The sequence below is a fragment of the Salminus brasiliensis genome, chromosome 15 (genome assembly GCF_030463535.1).
Source record: "Salminus brasiliensis chromosome 15, fSalBra1.hap2, whole genome shotgun sequence".
Taxonomy (NCBI): Eukaryota; Metazoa; Chordata; class Actinopteri; order Characiformes; family Bryconidae; genus Salminus; species Salminus brasiliensis.
Genome location: NC_132892.1, coordinates 22142741 through 22162227, shown reverse-complemented (window position 1 = coordinate 22162227; position 19487 = coordinate 22142741). Strand labels below are relative to the sequence as shown.

The 19487-nt window shown below is 40.3% G+C and overlaps 1 protein-coding gene across 3 annotated transcripts in view; it reads right to left on the bottom strand.

Moving 5' to 3' along the window:
- Positions 1–19487, bottom strand: part of sorcs1 (sortilin-related VPS10 domain containing receptor 1) — a 262548-nt gene that overhangs the window by 63992 nt on the left and 179069 nt on the right. For all 3 annotated transcript variants that reach the window (XM_072656709.1, XM_072656708.1, XM_072656710.1), the window contains exons 4-5: positions 10160–10318; positions 2493–2566 (exon numbers count right to left, since the gene is read on the bottom strand). In XM_072656709.1, the coding sequence (XP_072512810.1) occupies positions 2493–2566; positions 10160–10318 (233 nt within the window). The remainder of the gene's footprint in view (positions 1–2492; positions 2567–10159; positions 10319–19487) is intronic.

Sequence of the window (19487 nt, the reverse complement as noted above, 5' to 3'; positions counted from 1 at the left end):
TTATTATAATTATTTTACATTTTTTTTTACCATACTTTTATCATCTACACTACATACAGCACTCAAAAGACATAGTAGGTTTTGGAGAATTTAAAAAATCCATATTTTTGATGTAGGTCATTGCTCCTGTAATGAAATCTCAGTTGGTAAGTTTCTCTTCAGTTAACCCATTCAAACCAAAACACTCTGAGTTAGCATCTGAACCACTGAATAATGCAGACACAATGCTGGAATTCAATGGATCAAGTTGTCATAAGTCTATTTATGCACTATACGGACAAAATTATTGGGATGTTTTGAATTCAGTGACAAGAGTGCTGAGGTCAGGATGTTGGATGATCACCCCCCCACCACCATCCACTCCTCTATCCCACATCTAGCATTAGTCATGGTGCCAATAGGTCCATGTTTATCTGCTCCAGACAGTCTCATTGTATAGGCGACACCTCTCTACAGGGACTAGGCAAGCTGTATGTGTGTGTGTGTGTGTGTGTGCATTTGCACATTTGTGTCAAAAGCAGCTGAATGCATTCATTAAAAGGGGTGTCCACAAACATTTGGACATAATGGTTAAGTATAGCCTTAGCTGAAGACTCTTTGAACTCATTTGAAGAAAACAGCTTTTGGAGAAGTGTTCTTATAGCTGAGATACATTATGAAGGATGTTTCTAGTGAGCTGTCACCTTCCTCCTTTGGTTTCTCTCACCAGGAGCTCTCTGTTTGGTATGTAGAAGGTGTGTATGAGGTGAGATCTGTACCTGAGCTAGATGTTCTGACCTGTCTTTTAGCAACAGGGCTTAAAGGTCTGGCATGACGTTATGAGGAATGAGATATTGGAGTACTATGGAGAGTCAGCCTCCCATCCTGCCACCCCCTGTAAGTGGTAGGCAGGAAAATAGCAAACTAAACAAACAAGCATTTATTAATTCAGGGCAGAAGGTCCCTGATAAAGTCATCATATTTACTTTTCTTAACTATAGCTTTGATAACTTAGCAGATATTTTAACACGCAGTGAAAACTGTATGATCTTTGTGTCTATTTCAGAGTCTAATAAAAGTTCTTCTATGAAACCTAATAAAAACTCTGCTTGATCCTGTTCAGTGAACGTCTTCTTGTTTTTATTTGATTAAATTCTATGAATTATTATTCAGCTATGCTGAGGAATGCAATACTGGAACCACCAAATATGTCTTGGCTGATTAACTACACATGGGCTTTTTGGATTTTTTGGCTGCACCGCTCCTTGAACCTAGCAATATGACACTCCATATCCAGACAGCTAGGTCGTATTTTTACCATCCATGATCTATGACCTCGGAAGTAAATCTCCCACAAGCATCCAGTTTGTCAGCAGTCCTTAAAGCTCAGGAGCTGGAGCTCTGACAGTTCCCCCGTCACTAAAGTGTTCTCTCCAGAACTTAAGCCTGGCATGGAGCGACCCTAAACGTCTGGACTCGACTGTTCCAGATTGTCTGGCATAGCGCCGGCAGCAGAAGAAGCGAACGAGTGAAGGATAGGGAGAAGGAGAAGAAAGAGATGGATGAATCGGTTTAAAAGAGCCTAGCGCAGGGAAATTTTAGCTTGCAGCCATCAATCAAAGAGTTAAAGCAGGTCTTTTTCATTAACCATTTTCTAAACCACATTTGTAAACTTTCATTGAAAAGCTGGGAATCACTAAGCATAGCATATTTTTATTATTTCATATGCAATAACTGATAGATTTAACCTGAAGTGCCAAATATCCATAGTGTTGCTTTAAAATACTGAACATAAGCATTGTATGGCAACAATAATATAAGACACCTTTTCAGGAAAACTGGTCTAATCTGAGACACCACTTTATTATTAAATTATTATTATTAATAATTTATTAAATTGTATATTTCATAAATCATTGCCCTCCCCGAGCACACCTCTTTCTTTGGTAAAACAAAAGCCATTGTTTATGTTTCTGCCATGTTTTGTCACTGCTTGGCATCAAAAAAAATATTTACTTAAAGTTGCTGATACTAAACTATCTACTTAAATTCATAGAAAGATAAAAATCATCTATTTGCAACTATCTACTTACATTTATGTCACATATAAAAACACAATTACTATTATTATCTAATGATTAAACTATGCTAGCCTTTTTTTAATCAATTTCCTTGGTAGGCACAAGGCTGCCAAGGACCTTTATCAGGTCATTTACCCTAGCTTACACAAGATCTACACAGCCATGTACACACATAATTCCAAATGTTGATTCTACATCTGTGATAAGCTTTGATTCCACCCCTAATGATCACCAGTACATTCCCTGCGGAAGATCAGCTTGAGATACCTTGCCTAGTTGCCGGTAAGCTCTGTGGAGATTTTCACATCAAGGCTGAATGAAAATCTATGTCCTTATCTTCTATTTATATCTCAGAGCACTACAGAGTGTGGGCGGCAAAAGGTGATCGATGGCGAGTATTCAGCGCAAGGAATTCCTGTTGTGTGCACCTACCAATAGAATCGATTCGGAGCAACCCTTTCATGAACCAGCTGCCACCGGCGTCCGAACTCCACCGAGCTGTAGAGCTGAGAAGAGAATGAGAGAGAGAGAATTAAGCTGTTAGTTTAAATGAAATGCAGTTACTGGGAGACCAGGTGTTGTTACACAGCGTGTAGAAATCCCAGGCGGGTCTCAGAAAAACCATGTCTCTCTAACATTTGCCTAGAAGCTCTTCGAGGGAAGAATATGCTGAACAGTTAAATGTACATTATGTTCAACGTCTTCTAAAATGTAGTCAAGCGGTACAATGAATTAAACTGACTTAATAACAGTGTCAAAATCATTCGTAATAGGTAGAATAGCCTCTCTGACATTGCTACTCCAGGTGCAGCGTGCTGATAACTGCAGCATGTTACTTTGGTGAGGTGGGCAGGATAAAAGTCATGTTTGTGTAAAATCCTGTAATATCCTAGTAATATTAGTACCTCTTCAGTCCACATGATGCTTTCAGTGACAGTTTCTATCAGCTCATCCAGAAAAACATGTCATTTAGTGCTGGCTCAAAGTGCAAATTACACATCCCGACTGTAGAGGGAGCCCAGGAGCAAGAAATGCCAATTTTCCATAGTGCTTCTTTATCTACCGACAACTTTCTAGCATCATTACATACACATACTTTTGCCCACTAATGTGAAGTGATTTTTTACGCTTTTAAAGATCGTGTGTACTGTCAGGTAAGGATTACACCAGCTTTTGGAGATGTGTTCCTACCCATTTTAGCCCAGTTTTCCACAATCTGGGTGCACATTTCAGCTAGAGTGTAGCATTTCATCTGCTGCTCCGTGTGGAGAATTGGGATTGAGGTCTGGATCCGGACGATTTTGTCGGTCGGTCAGACAAAGTGTCCCAGTCTTCCATCATATCTGTTAAAGCAGTCACAAATAGACTTGGGTTCAAACAGTCTACATTTTCATCCTGGAATGTGAAAGTGTCGATGTTTGGACATGAAGCACAAGGTTGGTGGAAGAGTGGGGTAAAATGGACAGGAACCTAAATCTCAAAAATCTCATGACTGGTGTAATTTCTACCAGACTGTATTGATGCTGTTATTAAGGCAAGGGGATGCATAAATAAGTATTAGGAAAGAAATGACGCATGTGACCAATTTTATGTTCAAAGACTTTAATAAGTGTGATTCAATTATTTTCCCCCCACTTTCAATCAGGTACATTTGTGGCTCAATTCCTCCACTTTTACTTAATCACATTTTGACACAGTACCAACATCTCATACAGTGACAGAAACCACACAAGCAAATCGATGCTGTTGAAGTATGTATTAACCAAACTGAAACTAATTAAAAAATGTAATCAATCACAGACGTCTCATAATATGCTGATTACACATTACAAGCTTCTTAAATGAAAGAACTGATGCTATAAATTATATAAATCTTTTACTCCTAAAATCAGTCAATGTTTAATCTTGCATGTTTTGCCATGTACTCATTACATGACGTTTAAAGTGATCAGATTACTGTACAGTTCACACTACAAAACAAAAAAAGGGATATTTAAGTCGTTGTGGTTTGCGTAACTCGATCATGCAGATTTCTCCTGTACAACATCTGGAGAATTCGACCCTTCCTCTCTAGAGAGGACGCCCAGGTGCTTGTTCAGTCTCTTGTCACTTCAAGACTTGACTACTGCAACTCTCTTCTGGCTGGTCTTCCTCTGCACACCATCAGGCCCCTGCAACTCATCCAGAATGCAGCGGCACGGGTCGTCTTCAATGTCCCTAAATTCAGCCGTGTCACTCCACTGCTGCGTTCTCTTCACTGGCTTCCTGTAGCTGCTCACATCAGATTCAAAACCCTGACACTGGGCGACAAAGCCAAGAACGGACCAGCCCCTCCATACTTGATGGCAATGGTCAAAAGCCAATCCGCACCAAGAGCCCTTCGAGCTTCAAGTACGGCTCTTTCAGGCTCTTTTCTGTCCTGGCACCAAAGTGGTGGAACGAGCTTCCCCTGGGCGTCCGAACGGTCGAGTCGCTCGCTGTCTTCAAACGCAGACTGAAGACCCTCCTCTTCTGAGAATACTTGGGCGAATAGCAGAGTGGTCTCCTTACTGATTTGTGTTTAGTAATGTCTAAAGCTTAGAGGTATCTTTGAATTTTTAGTCTAGTCAAACTAGCTAAAGTTTTTCTTAACTAAATATCAAAGCAACTTTGTAAGTCGCTCTGGATAAAAGCGTCTGCTAAATGCCGTAAATATAAATGTAAATGTTTGCAGACTATGCAGACTGATCAGCAACAGGGGGTCACAAACTACAAGATCTTTCAGGTGCCTACGAGGCAAACAGTTACCAAATCCGGCCGAAAATCATGTAGTGTGAACTTAGCATCAGGTTTGTCCTATAACGTATGATGGGTTCACACTACATGACTTTCAAAGCCATCAGATTGTTGTACTCTTCATGCTACACAATCTTCTAGTGGCTGTGGTTTGCACAGTACCTGAATGAAAATCTTGATTTTAATTTTAGGATTAATCAACCATTAATCAGAAAATATTTAATGTGCTCTCATATTCATATACTTTAAGAACACAATGAATATTTGTAAAGTTGGTAATGCAATCTGTTTAATTTTATACAAAAATTTGTCTTATTTTATTTTATTTTTTTTATGTGTAAACACCACTTTTTGATATTTGACTGACCACCTTCAAGAAAAGAACTTAGTGTACACAAAGTGTTTCAGCCAAACCATGCCTATAAAATCCATCAAATAAAAAATATAAAAGAACAGTGTTATTATTTAAAATTGCAGAAATCTGTTTAAACAAAACTCGTTTTATCCATCAACAAAATAAGACAACAGCTGTGTTCATCTCTACCCAGCAGGGCTTCAGTGTAGAAAAACCCATCCCATACGCATGTTGAAAAACTTTTTTTTTAAGTAGCACACTTGGTACAATATATAGTTATGGAGGTGTTTCTGAGTGGAAAAAGCTGCCTCGTAACAAGTGAGCGTGGTCTCACCAGGCTTAGTAAGGCAGATCTAACCCAGCAGGGGGTTTCATAGCAGCCTGTGTTGGCAAGCCAGTGTATCAGTAGGGTGCTGAAATATCACAATCACACAGACACCCGCTTCCACTGCAGCATGCTGCCTGTGGGTGGATGAGGCTGGGTCATGTTTTCCATGCAGACCTGTGGGCAATGCTAGAGAACAGAAAGAAACAAATGAGGACTGGGCCACAATGCTCTTGACCAGACCTTAAGGTTGGGGTGTACTGGAACCAGCTCAAAAATAAACCAGGCAGAAGTCAACTAGGGCCCGCTTTCAGGAAGTCCACGTCCTACGCCAAGGTGACTTTTGCCTAGGAGGACTGTATTTCGAAAAGGCTGAGGAACAACAAGCAGGAAGCGGTTAGCCTGGTGTCTGTAACATTATGCCATCTGGAAGCTACTTGAGAAGCTATAAGATGAGAAGCACAGCACTGACCATGCAGAATACAGCTATGCTACATAGGAAACCGTACAGAAAAGCCCTGATAAACAAACTCAGCCACAGAACATATTACCATCTATTTAAAAAAATAAGTCTTTTAATACATTTGTCTCATTTGCGATCAGCAAAACGGTCACCATTAAAACTCACTGTTTTCAAGCTAAAAATCATAATGTGATAATACTACTAGGAGAGTACTATTATTGGGGTGGTAGCAGACCATTAGTATTTGTCTGTTTACCTTAAAGACTTGGATCTGGTGCCTATAGGTGTTGGCAGATGTTGGGGACTACGAGTGACTGTAAGAAAGAATGTAGCCAACACATCATGTAAATGTGGTCGGCAATTGCTATGGTAAGCAGCAGACCATTCAATCACCATCACTATTTAAGTTAAACCAGCAAGCAAACTATGCAGAAAGAACTTTTTGCTAGTCTAGAGAACCTCTAGAGAGATAAACAGACACAGATGTGACTACCTCACTAACCGGTAGTCTGTCATTCACAACCAAAGAGATTGGGGCTTGTTTGAGGAGACAGTGTTGCAAGAGGTAACCAACAAAAAACAATCCATCCATTAAAAGGCTCATGTCAATCATGTCCAGCTCTTTTTCCAACGTTGTTCTTTATTTGACAGCAGTTAGTAGTTAAATCATGCAGAGTACCCATGGCCTATCTCTTCTGGTCTTGACCAGCTGAGGTGCCTGGCCAGCATTGGTCAAGCTGATCATGCTGGAAGATTAACTAAAACAATCAAACTTACAGAAAAAACATACCCTTTGCAGTTCTAGTTGACCAAGCTGTTTTGTTCCAGCATACACTAGATGGACAAAAGTATTGGGACACACCTTTCAAACACTGAATTTACGTGTTTATTTCAATCCCATTGCCACAGGTATAAAGAAAAAGCAAGCACTGGCTTAACAAGCATCAGTGGGTGGGTCGTTCTAAAGAGCTCACTGAATTGCAGCATGGCTCTGTGGCTGTGAGTGGTATTACTGAAAAATGGAAGCATTTAGGAACCACAGCAACTGAACCACAAGTTGGCTAAACCATGTAAAGTTACAGAGCGGGGTCTCGGAGTGCATAAAAGTCTCGAAGGGGGCCCAACTCCATATTAAAGCACATGGATTTAGAATGGGGTGTCAGAAAAGCTCCTGTAGGTGTGTAGGTGTCTCAATATGTTTGTCCACATAGTGTAAGTTTAACACCCCACTTTACTTTAATATCTGAGTAATTATGCAGTTGGCATTATGTATACAATATTATGTTACTTGACTTTCATTGCTTGTTGGTGCTTGCCAGTGCTTTGGCTCAAATATACAGTTCACTGGACCACTGACTATACACTGCAACTGTCAGAAGGCCCACAAACCTGTGTGGATGAACAACAACAAAAAAAATCCCACAAATAACTTTCAAAACTGTCTGTTTTGAAAAAGAATCTGTCAACACTAATAAACTAGTCATTTGTTTGTGGTATAGATTTAGACAGGAATTTAATTAGCTTGGTGATTGTGTTTTTGTTTGTGTTAGTTTTTGCTGTTTCAACCATGCGCAGCCATGCGCGGCGTGCAAACAGTCAGCAATTATCTATCAATTGCATGATAATGCTATTTGTTAGTGGTTATTTAATCTTAATTGCATTGCATTGGTCTCCCCTCCAGGGTGAAGTCAATGTTAATTTCAAACGGAGTGAAACTGTGAGCACATCCCATGACCCGAAATAGTGCAGCAATAGTGCAGTTAATGTCCTGCTTTCTGGATCCATGTAACGTTGCAGTAAATGAAGAGAAGCGCCTCGTTGGCTGACTGACACGGACTAATCAGCCGGTGACCTAACACCTACTTCCTTTCTTGTTTCGTCTCCTCTGTGTTTGTGATTTGCTTCTTCCTTCTATGCTGCATATTTCATTCTCTTACAAATCTGCGAAGCTGGTGCGTAAGAAAACGTCTTCTGAAAAAGGGAAAACAGTCCATAATTTATTAGCTCTAAACCGAGCTTGGAAAGAGCTTGGCTGCAAGGAGATTATTTTATACTTTTATATTTTAATAATAACTGCAAGAGGTTTTCTATTACATATTAACTTTCCTACCCTTTCCCGTTTGAAGCAAAGGCACGGATGAAGAAAAGGCTGTTTCATTACGAAGTGTACTGTGTTGACCTTGCACCTAAATCATGTCTCTTTGCTACTGTCGATCACTATCAGGGAACTTCACCTTTAAACGTTTTCCTCAAAGAAAAAACGGTACTGAAATGAAACAGAACCGTACTTACAGAACTTACAGAGTTCTGTAGATTCCAGGAATGCTGCTGTATTTCACGGTCAGTGCAATGCAAATGAAATAACATGAATGTGTGCACTAGTCAATGTACTGAATTTCCATCTGCCCTGAAACTCTGACACAGTGACTGCAGCTCTACAATACTGTGGTATGGGTAAAGATGAATGCAGGACTGACACATTATAGGGGTGTAACATTATGTGTATTCATGCAGAACCATCAAATTCTCAAGCGCGTGTGCCACCCGGGGACAACTTTAAGCTGTAAGTCGTTGGATTTGTATGGAGTGATGTGGTTGAATGTAGTTGTCTGGAGTATTGCTATGGTAACTGTAGTCTTGTTTGCCCCCCCCCCCCCCACCTCCTCTCTCGTCTCTCTTCATCTCGCTGTCGCATGTAGAGAGAGTGACTCCCGATTGCCTTTATCTCTCTTTATTCTTTATCTCTCACTGTTTAGATTTAAGGCTTAGGTAAAGGGTAAGGTTAGGGTTAGAATGTAGGGTTGGTTTAAGGTTAAGGTTAGGGCTAGGATTAGGATTTAAGGTTGGTTCAAGGGTAAGGTCAATGTTAGAATTAGGGTTGGTTCAAATGTAAGGTTAGGGTTAGGTTTAAGGTCTAGGTTAAGGTCAAGTTTAGGGTTAGGATATAAGGTTGGTTCAATTGTAACGTCAAGGTTAGGGTTAGGATTTAGAGTTAGTTCAAGGGCAAGGTTAAGGTTAGTGTTTAGGGTTAGGTTTTAAGGTTGGTTCAATTGTAAAGTTAAGGTTAGGGTTAGATTTAAGGTTTAGGTTAAAGTCAGGTTTAGGATTAGGATTTAGAGTTGGTTCAATTGTAAGGTTAAGGTTAGGTTTAGGGTTAAGATTTAAGGTTGGTTTAATTGTAAGGTTAAGGTTTGGGTTAGATTTAAGGTTTAGGTTAAGGTCAGATTTAGGGTTAGGATTTAAGGTTGGTTCAATTGTAAGGTTAAGGTTTGGGTTAGATTTAAGGTTTAGGATTAGGATTTAGAGTTGGTTCAAGGGCAAGGTTAAAGTTTGGTTTAGGGTTAAGATTTAAGGTTGGTTGAACTGTAAAGTTATGGTTATGGTTAGATTTAAGGTCAGGTTTAGGATTAGGTTTTAGAGTTGGTTCAAGGGTAAGGTTAAGGTTAGGTGCAGGGTTATATTCAATAGATGCATGGTCGTATGTTTGGTGAGAATTCACGAGGCATCTGTAATGGACCATCCAAATAAAGCCATACCCTGAAATTTCCTTCCTCCCACGTCTCAGTAATGGACTCTGTTTCAGTCACTTTCAGTCACAAATATTCTCCTCTTGCCGTCTTGATCCAAAATCAGGGTCAAATGAGTCTAGTCAGTGTTTTACACAGAACACAATTGAATATTAAATGCCTTATTGTATTGTTACGTACACCTGCCTGGAAGTGTCTGCACTCATCATGTTTCTCTACTCATTAGTTCAGGTTATTCCTTAACTTGCCAGACATCTGTAAGTACTGCTAAATTTAGCTCAGAAATGTAGTTCTAATTCACTACACTTGCTTCACAAACGTGCAAAGTAATTTCATAACTGCAGAAAAAGAGCTTTTGGCAACAATTCAATGCAACTGATGCACTTTGGGTCTTTTTAAAGCTCAGATAACACAAAAAACCTAGAGAGTGATAAAGACTCAAACAGCACTTTTACAAATATGAGGTCAAAGGAAGTGGAAGATTTTACTGGTGGAAGGTGGTGCTAGTCATGTAGGGCTACTTGAGTCTTTTGACTTCAAGCCATTGGCTCAAGCCACTGAAGAATTAGTGCCAGAGAACAATCAGCAGCACGCCGATGAACTTTTCTAATACTGTAGTGTTCAGCTCGATCCACATCTGGCAGAATGACATACCTTCTGGTCGTGGCCGTAGGCGAGTATCCAGTCCTCCTGCTCAGGGTGAAAAAGGAGGCTGAGGACGTAGAAGCTGAGGCGGTACTTCTGATAGGTGGCACCCTCATCCGTGCTGATCAGCAGACTGTTCTCCACCTCTGGGTCAGTCAGCAGCATGATCTGGAAGAGAAAGCAACGTTGGTGGTGGTTAGTTTGCCTTCAAAGTAAAGTCGAAGAACTTTCCCCTGCAGTGGTTATGTGGGGCCAGTGCTAATCAGACCACGCAGGATTTCATTCCTATACATTAGCATTAGATTTTTAGAAGTGATGAAGTGCATATTGCAGCTGACATTAGATAACATGCATCTTGAAATGGTAACTTTTAAGAGAAGAAAAAAAGCATTCTATATTTTAATCAGCAGAGGCCATTTTTCATTTTTGACATAATGTTAATATCTGGTTCTGTTCTTTAAATTGTGCCAAATATCATGATGCATGGACCACTAGAAATGCCTTCCTTCCAAATGACTTCTTTTTTATAAAATCTTTTTTTATTGACTTCCATTGAAAGTTCGTCTTCTGTTAAGTTGCCATTTTGAAGATTAATGTTTTTTACATGACAGCTGAGGTTCTAAACAACATCTGTTAACACCTTCAGCTCTCAATGTGAAAGCTATAATATGTGATTATGAACCACAGACACTCTTGTTGCACATTCTGACATCAAGCCGAGCCCTGAATGACGAGACCAAAATAATCTGACTGCTCAAACTGAGTTGCATGGTTTGAAATTCAACCCCATACAAATGAGGCCTGAATCTGATTTGAAACAATTGGATATCATTTGGTGTTGATTGCAGAAAACATGTCCGGCTAAAATCAAACATTTGAGGGGCCTGTGTTATTTTTTAAAAATATAATAAAATAATAATAAAAAAAATGCAACCAATGCAACAAAATATCCAATACTACAAATGAGCTGAAAGATTGAAACAGGGCTAATTTAACACAACTGAAAAGTGCTGCAATTGGATCTGAGGAATATATTCCCTATGTATGGACAGATGATTGATCGGGGAGGATGTCCTCCATAACAAGTCAACGTCTCCAAATGTTGATGTATGTTTTTGTAACAAGATTATTATTTAGATCATTTCTATTGGTCCATTCATCACATTTTTGCACAGTGTAAAGGGAAGCTGAGATTTTCAAAAATAATGAAATAAAACTGCAAAAAAATGAGGTACAAAGTTTTCATGACAGCATGACAGCAACAATATACAGCTTTATAAATATGTAACTCCCTTCAGCAATAATCCACATGATCAGAATGTATATTTCCCCCTTTCTGAATGAAGATGCCTTTGCAGAGATATGTTTCTTCTCAAAACCCAGAGGGGCAAAGTTGTAAATATTATATGGCTGAAAAATGTAAAGCAGAGAAGCATCATTTTAAAAAAGAGACACAACTCCATCCTGGTTTGAAATCCATTCGATCAAGAGGCAGGTCCCGACAGACTAAAACACGGCGCGCCTCATTTGCAAGTCATAATGAATGTGTTTAAAGTATAACTGACTGGAGTTCATTTGATATCTCTATTTCTAATCTCCAGATCATTCAAGGAGGTCTTACCGTTACACAGTAGTCAGGTTAGGCTGCTAGCAAACTGTGTGTGTGGCTGTTACAGCTGTGATTTCCCATTAGATCTATTCTTTGAGTTTTTGTGTACGTGCCAGGCTTAAGAAAATCATATATCAAAAGATGTAATCAGATATCAAATCTAATGTGAAAGTGAATGCAGGTAGTTGGAAGCCTTATCATTAACACTGCATAAAGAACAAGGTCTGTGTGTGTAGGTGTGGGTGTGCTGTTGTGTGTGGTTCACCTGTTCAATCAATTTGTTTGCATTTATCATTATCACCTTAGTGAAGGTGAGGAAAAAAAGAAAGAAAAGAAGACAAAGCGAAAGACGGAGAAAAATGCAATGTAGGATCACGAGGCTGTAGCTTTTTTTTTTTTTTTTAGGTCAAAGTCTGTCAATTACCTACAACAATAAACCAACATCAGTCAAGTCACAAGACTCATTGCCCCCCTGCCTTCTCTAATCAATCTTTATGTGCAATCAAATTAGGTTTAGCCCACCTAGTAAGCACCACGCATGCATGTTGATGATGATTCACGGAGGGGGGTTTGGGTTACGAAGTTCAAACGTGACGAGCAAGATGGAAAGCCATAGTTTAGCCACAATTTCGTGCAAACTTGCTAGCTGAGTTGCATTTTAGCAAATTCAGTCTAAGTTGGGGGTGAGTCGATTTAATTATATTCTAATTTATTTCTATAGCACTTTTCAAAACAAATGTTGGCACAAAGCAGATTTACAGAGACCCTGGTCTGAGCCTCTTTTGAGCAAGCCAGTGGCAACAGTGGCAAGGAAAAACTGGCAGAGGGCTTGAGGAGAGAGCCTACCCTAACTTTCAGGCCAAGACATGTTTGGTGAGTGGTGTTTGCCTATGAGGCTAATGTAGCGGAGAAGTAATGGAAATGTATAGTCCATCTATTAGCATCATGTCAACTGTATACTTTAATGGCCACTTTCTTTGGCCTAGCTGAACTATGAGAGTTGTGTATATGGAACTGAGACATACCATAACCTCAAACACTGCTGTGTCCACTTTCAAATTAAAAAGATTGCCATAACCAAAACTGGCCAAAACTGTTGACTCATGATATTTACGCACCCAAAAAGTACATACACCTAGCCCTCTAGTGGAAGCCCTAGTCAAAGCTGGTGAAAAGATCAAATGTGATGGTGACTTCAGGAGAATATTTAGTTGTTGATACTAGAGAGCAGCTCATCACCTCCAAATTCTGCTAGTTATGGAAAAGCAGGTTGCTATGCGAACCAGGCCTTCAGCTTTTCCCGTGCTAGTGTCCACAGAATGTGACCTCCAACTCAGCATGTGACAAAGAGCATATGGGGCTCTGCCAAGGCTAAAAACGTTCCCCATCTCCACTTTCCAAACATCTGCTCCCTTGAAGTAAAACAAAATTGGACTATCTCAACTGACTACCAAACTGGAGCTAAACACACATCTGAAAGGAAAGCATTGGCTTTACTGGCATGCCTCAAGAGAGGCGAACCTGGACATAACAAGAGGACCTTTAGAATCACTTCTACAGTCACTCATAATTCAGCCTAATTAGCCAAACATACTGGCTACCAAAGAGCATGCCACTGCTAACCATGAATAAAAGAACACAATCAATCTCAGCTTTAATTAGGTCTTTAAATTCATAAGATTTCTTAAACATCCAATAGTTCTTCAGAAATTAAGCCACTGTTTGTGAAGTGATACGTTTACTTCCATCAGTAAGGCCTGTTCCTCAAAAGTGCAGCCCTCTGTAGCATGTTAAGCTAATAATAATGGAATGTTTATACACATACAAGCTGCTAGTGTTCATTGTTTAGTTATTTAGACTGCAGCTACCCACGCTGGTGAGACTTTATTCGCCTCAATTCGCATAGCCACTCACTGTTTTCCTGCAGTGTGATATAATCTTATGGAAAAATAGATATTGAATAGTTGACCAAACAAGCAAAACATGGGTCTAGAAAGAACATTAATATATTATAGAACATTATAACACAATTAGAGAGCCTAATCACTGCCCTTCAAACGAGAAACATGCAAAGTAATTGCACAACTGTCATCTAAAACCTGACCTTTCTTGCCTTCTTTGATGCAGAGTCATCAATTATATCTCCCTGCCGCCCTCCCCATCTCGTTCTTCCCAGTGGGAGGCCTTCCCAGGCAGTAGCCCAGACGCAGACTGGCAATTGGAAAGTTCAGGAATTTTTTTTTAGCCATGTGAAGGTCGGTCCTCTCTCCCCCTAAACCCAAAGCATTATTTGGCCTATATCTAGCACTCGTTGCTGAAACACTGAAAGATAAGGTGCATCAAAAAAGAAAGGCTTTACTGGTTGATGCCGCAAAGTGTGTCAAGACTACAGAGCAGGTGCAGGTGAAAAGGTCATCCTGCCCCGACTTTCAGAATTCATTATTCACCCTGTGCCACCTCTATGTTGCCCATACCAAAATTTACTGCTGCTCATAAGGCATTTCTAAAAGAAGCCTTTGTGCACCTTTGTTTTGTTGTTTGACTGCTGTCACAAGTAGCCAGACCACCTCTATGTCACAGCTTAGCACAGCATCTCCATGTTGCGGCTCGGTGGATTGCTGTGCCAGTAGCAGGAGCAACTCTACATTGCATCTTGGTGGCTTGCTGGGTCAGAGACAGGAGCAACTCTGTCACGGCTCAGTGAACTGCTGGGTTGGGTGCGGTACAAGGCAACTCTACTTCATGGCTCGGTGTATAGTTGGGTGGGACATGGGAGCAACTCTATGGTGCGGCTCGGTGGTATTGCTGGACTGGATGTGGGTCCGACTCTACGTTGTGAGTCAGTGCGTTGCTAAATGGGATGTGGAGGCAAGTCCACGTCGCAGCTTGGTGGACTGCTGGGTCAGACACGGGAGTGACTCTACATTGCGGTTTGAGGGACTGCTAGACTGGACGTGGGGCCGACTCGACGTCATGGCTCAGCGGATTGCTGGGCCAGATGTAGGAGAGACTCAAGGTCACGGCTCTGGACTCTACTTTGGGGTTTGGAGGCTCACTGGGCCAGCTGCTGGAGAGCAGCTGTACATGGGTAATGGGCCTTCTCTGTGGCAGACTAGGGTTCACATCCCAAGCTGGCCAAGCATACCATGGACACATGCTAAACATGCTATAACGTCAGCCAAAAACTATAAAAATAAATGTCTTCATCATGGCTCAGAGTTTTTTTTCCAGGCCCCCTGCTGTAGTCACACTATACCATGACTCAGAGGCTCTCCAGGCCCCACAACGCAGCTCTGAGGCCTCTTGGGCTGAGAGGGACATTCCCTGCACCACTTAAGGACTCTATCTTGGCTAAGTAAGTGTCTTCACACTGTTGTGTAAGGACTTTTTTCCTCTATCTGCTGGGGAAGTGTGTGTTTTTGTGTGTTGTGGTTGAATTGGATTTTTGTTGCTATTATGAAGCATTCGTTAAGCTGGACCCATTAGTATATTTATTTTGCTTGGACTGATAGATCTCACTTAGGTAATCTAAATAGTATGTAATGAAAATGTGTAAACCTAACCTGAAGCTTTGTGTTGAAGGCTACCGCAGACAAGGCATTTCAATGGTTGCTAAGATGAAGCGAAGTGGAAACTGTTGTTCTGTTTTTTCGCTCTAATGCTCTGAAATGCTCTGAAGAGATTTTTTGCTCTACTACTTTGAATAAATTACACTTCTCCATGCCGTTTTGGTTTTGGAATCATTTAAAGTTTCAAATGATGGTGAATGGCATCAGACTTCTTTTAATTCTGGGGGTCAGGATGGTTCTAGTGGCTCTGGGGAGCTTTGTGAATGTAAATCTTGTTCATCTATTTGTTTCAGTAATTCGAGCCTGTGCTAGTCGTGTCCCTTTTCCTCAACGCCAGAACAAGTGTCCACTGTGGAATTGGATTCCATTTAAATTCAGCACCTGATACAGTTCTTTAGGCAAGCTGCATGCATAAAGTAGACCAGGGGCACCAAACCATTCGTCAAACAAGACATGCTAATGCTAACCACAGTGGGGAGAACCCAAAACACTAGTCCATCAATCACTGCCGCCAAAGCAACAAACGTGACCTACATACTGACCAATCAGAAGCAGGAATGCCACAGCTTGTTTGGAAAGAATGACGACTTTAAAGCCATATCGTCATGATGAACTGACCGTCGGAACCAATCCAGAATTATTTGGACTAAAATTCTGCTCCATTAACATACACTATCTAGACAAATGTATTGGGACACCCGCACATTACACCTACAGGAGCTTTTCTCACATCCCATTCTAATTCCATAGGCATTAATATGGAGTTGTGCCCCTGCCTTTGCAGCTTTAACAGCAGGGTTGTTCCACGCTGGAATTCATTGAGCTCTTTCGATCCACCCATTCTTTCACTAGTCTCTATAAAGGAAGACTGCATGGATAAGTGCTTCATTTTATACATGGTGATGGAAGTGAATAAACTCTGAAACACCCTGAATTCAATGATTAAGATGTGGGTCCCAATTTGTTTGTACATTAAAAACTATTTGTCTTGGTCAGAATCATATATGGGTCTGGAGCCTACCTGGAATCACTGGACACAAGGCAGAAATACCCCCTAACAGGGTGCCAGTTCATTGCAGGGTAACATACACACATTCACTTACACACTCACCCCCAAAGGGCAATATAGCATAGCCAATCCACCTACCGGCATATTTTTGTCGGTAGTCAGACAAAGCGTCCAGAACGAGGACTAAACCCACACCCCCAGGTCCCTAGAGCTGTGCAGCACACACTCCAGGGACAAAACACTATGCTAACACACTGTGCTATTATTATTATTATTATTATTATTATTATTATTAGTGCTAACTAACTATGCTCTATTTGTAATGAAACAAGCAGCTGATCAGTGATCCTTTTTTAATATTGAATATTGCTGCATCATAAAATAGGAAGTGACGTTTGAATTATGGTAGTAAATGAGTTTTACTGGTAGTTGCAGGTTTAAAATGGTATTTAAATAGTAGTTTCAGCTGTTAACTGAGGCAAATTAAATCCAGCCACCTACCTTGATGTTTTGTTCATATTTTAAATATAGTACCTGTTGCCATATTAAAGGAAACACTTGAAATAATTGTATTAATTAATTTGCTCTGCTACAGCTATGTTTATGCTGCTTTTCATTAAAAAAATAGTAATGTGGTTAAGGGGAAGCTACAAATTCATGTTTTTTATGCTAGTGATTTGTTTATTACTGGAAATAAGACTGAATCAGGCCTTCATCATTGACCTTCTGGCAACTATGAGTGCCTATAAGCAGAGGACTTCTCCTTTATATGGTAAATTGAACTCCACAGGTTGCTATAAACACCTTGACTACAAAAATAAAGGTGCTTTAAATGTTTCTTTGAGCGATGCCATAGATGAACCACTACCGGTTCATTAAAAGAAACATGCTTCTAACAGAGATGTATGAGTGAGAAGAACCTTTTAAACTAAAGACTAAACAACTTCCACTTGATGTAAAAGGTTCTTCATTAATTTACAGATTCTTCACACTCATCTCTATTACAAACAATGAACAAACATGGTTCTTCTAAGTGGTTTGTCCATGGCATCCCTCAAAAAACTTTATTTAGAGCTTCATATTATACATCTGTGGCGATGGGACTGAATAAACCACCCTGAATTCAACGATTAAGAAGTGTGTCCCAATATGTTTGTCCACATAATATAGATTAAAAACTATTCCCAACATTCTTGCAGTTTGAACATCTCACAAGTGGATAGGTCCTGTATCACAGACATTGGTCATCATAGACACAGGTTTGTGATTTGCCTCTTTTAAATGTAATTTCTACAGTCTGGAGATACAAAAAAGAGACTAAGACTGATTACACTGCACGCAGTACCACAGTGCATGTTTGATATTTGCCTGACCTTTAGCTGGGAAGAGACAGCTGGAAGCTGGAGCTCTGGGGTAGACACGCTGAGAGTTTGAATGATTTCAATTGATAACATTGATGCAGCACCACTGGAGGCGTTTGAAGGGACTTTTTTTGGCCAGAAATCTGAAAATAACATGGAAAGAGCAACCAAAAACCTGATCTCTTCTCAACATATACACTTTGAAGCTCTGATTTACTCCAGGCTTTATTCCATGTCTTTAGATGGATCAAGCGTGAGGGGTTATTTTCATTTGATTTGGTTTAACTGAAGGGTCAGAAAGGGTTTCAAAGGCAACAGTAGAACTCAATGTAGCAATATAGTATTTAACAGATTTCCTAACTGACCCATCACATACTATAAATCAAAATATTAAAGTATAATATCACTGGATTTCATATGAATAAGGTTACTAGAAGGGCTGTGACTACTGGCCCCAACCATCGCAGTTCTTAAATCGGTTAAATTGTGCATTGAGCATTTTATTAGGAAGACTAGATTAATATTGGGTAGGGCCTGATTTTTTTCCCCAAAACAGCCTCAGTTCTTAGTGGAATGGATTCAACAAGAGGCACTTGGAGACAAAGAGATTTTGGTCCATGTTGGCACGATTGCATCATAGGCTTCCTGCAGATCTTTCAGGAGTCCATTCATGCTGAGAATCTCTCATTCTGCCACATCCCAAAACTGTTCTGTTGAATTTAGATCTGGTGACTGGGAAGAACACTGAAGCACACAAAACTCACTGTCATGTTCATGAAGGCAGTTGGGGATGATTTTCAGTATGTGCAGCGGTTTGGACCTCACAGTTCCATATGACTTTGGTACAATGGTGACAAAAACTGACGAACAAAAACTACATATAATCCAGGCTCCTTTTCATTTCAAATGAACAAACAGTAGTAAAAGTTACAGTTTGCTAGTGCAATATAGCTTCCATGATGTTGAATGTTAAAACACTCTTTAGATAATTAGACAGTAAAGTGTAAACATTTCCACACACACACACACAAACAAACACAAAACTGGAACACCGTCCTTGTCCACTCCATCATGATTTTATGAGCTGAAATTAGATGGTAAAAGACCAGAATGTCGCTTAAATAAAAAAAATAAAAATAGGGGAGGTAAATACCAACCCTGTGAGTTACTCTTTCTACATGAGGAGTGGAAGTGTGGGAGGAGACTGGTGGAGTTTGGGGGGCAAACAAGACAACAGTTATCATAGTAATACTCCTAAAGCACTACGGTTCCAACAATACTATGCAAATCCAAAGACTTGCTTCATGTTTTAATAAGGTTTCCGGGTGGCATGCACACTTGTCAAATTAGCATATTTAACAAAATATCATATGCTGTGTATTCTCTGTGCAATTGTGTGTACCAGACCGTGACCCGGTACTGTGATGGTTCGGTACAAATACATGTACTGGTAAACCTTTCTGATGCATTATAATGCTGGAAGTAGCCGCTGGAAAATGTATAAATTATGGTCATGAAGGGATACACATGGTCAGCAACAACTCAGATTGGCTGTAGCAGTCAAGCAATGATTGATTAGTATTAACTGGCCCTAGTGTGCCAAGAAAACCCTCCAAACACCATTACACCACCTCCACCACCTTGGACTGTCGATGCAAGGCAAATTGGGTCCATAGATTCAATCACAATAAATCTCAATTTCTGCTGAGACTAACTGTCCAGCCTGTGCCCAATGCAGCCTCACCTTTCTGATCTTGGCTGACAGAAGTGGAACCCAATGCAGTCTTCC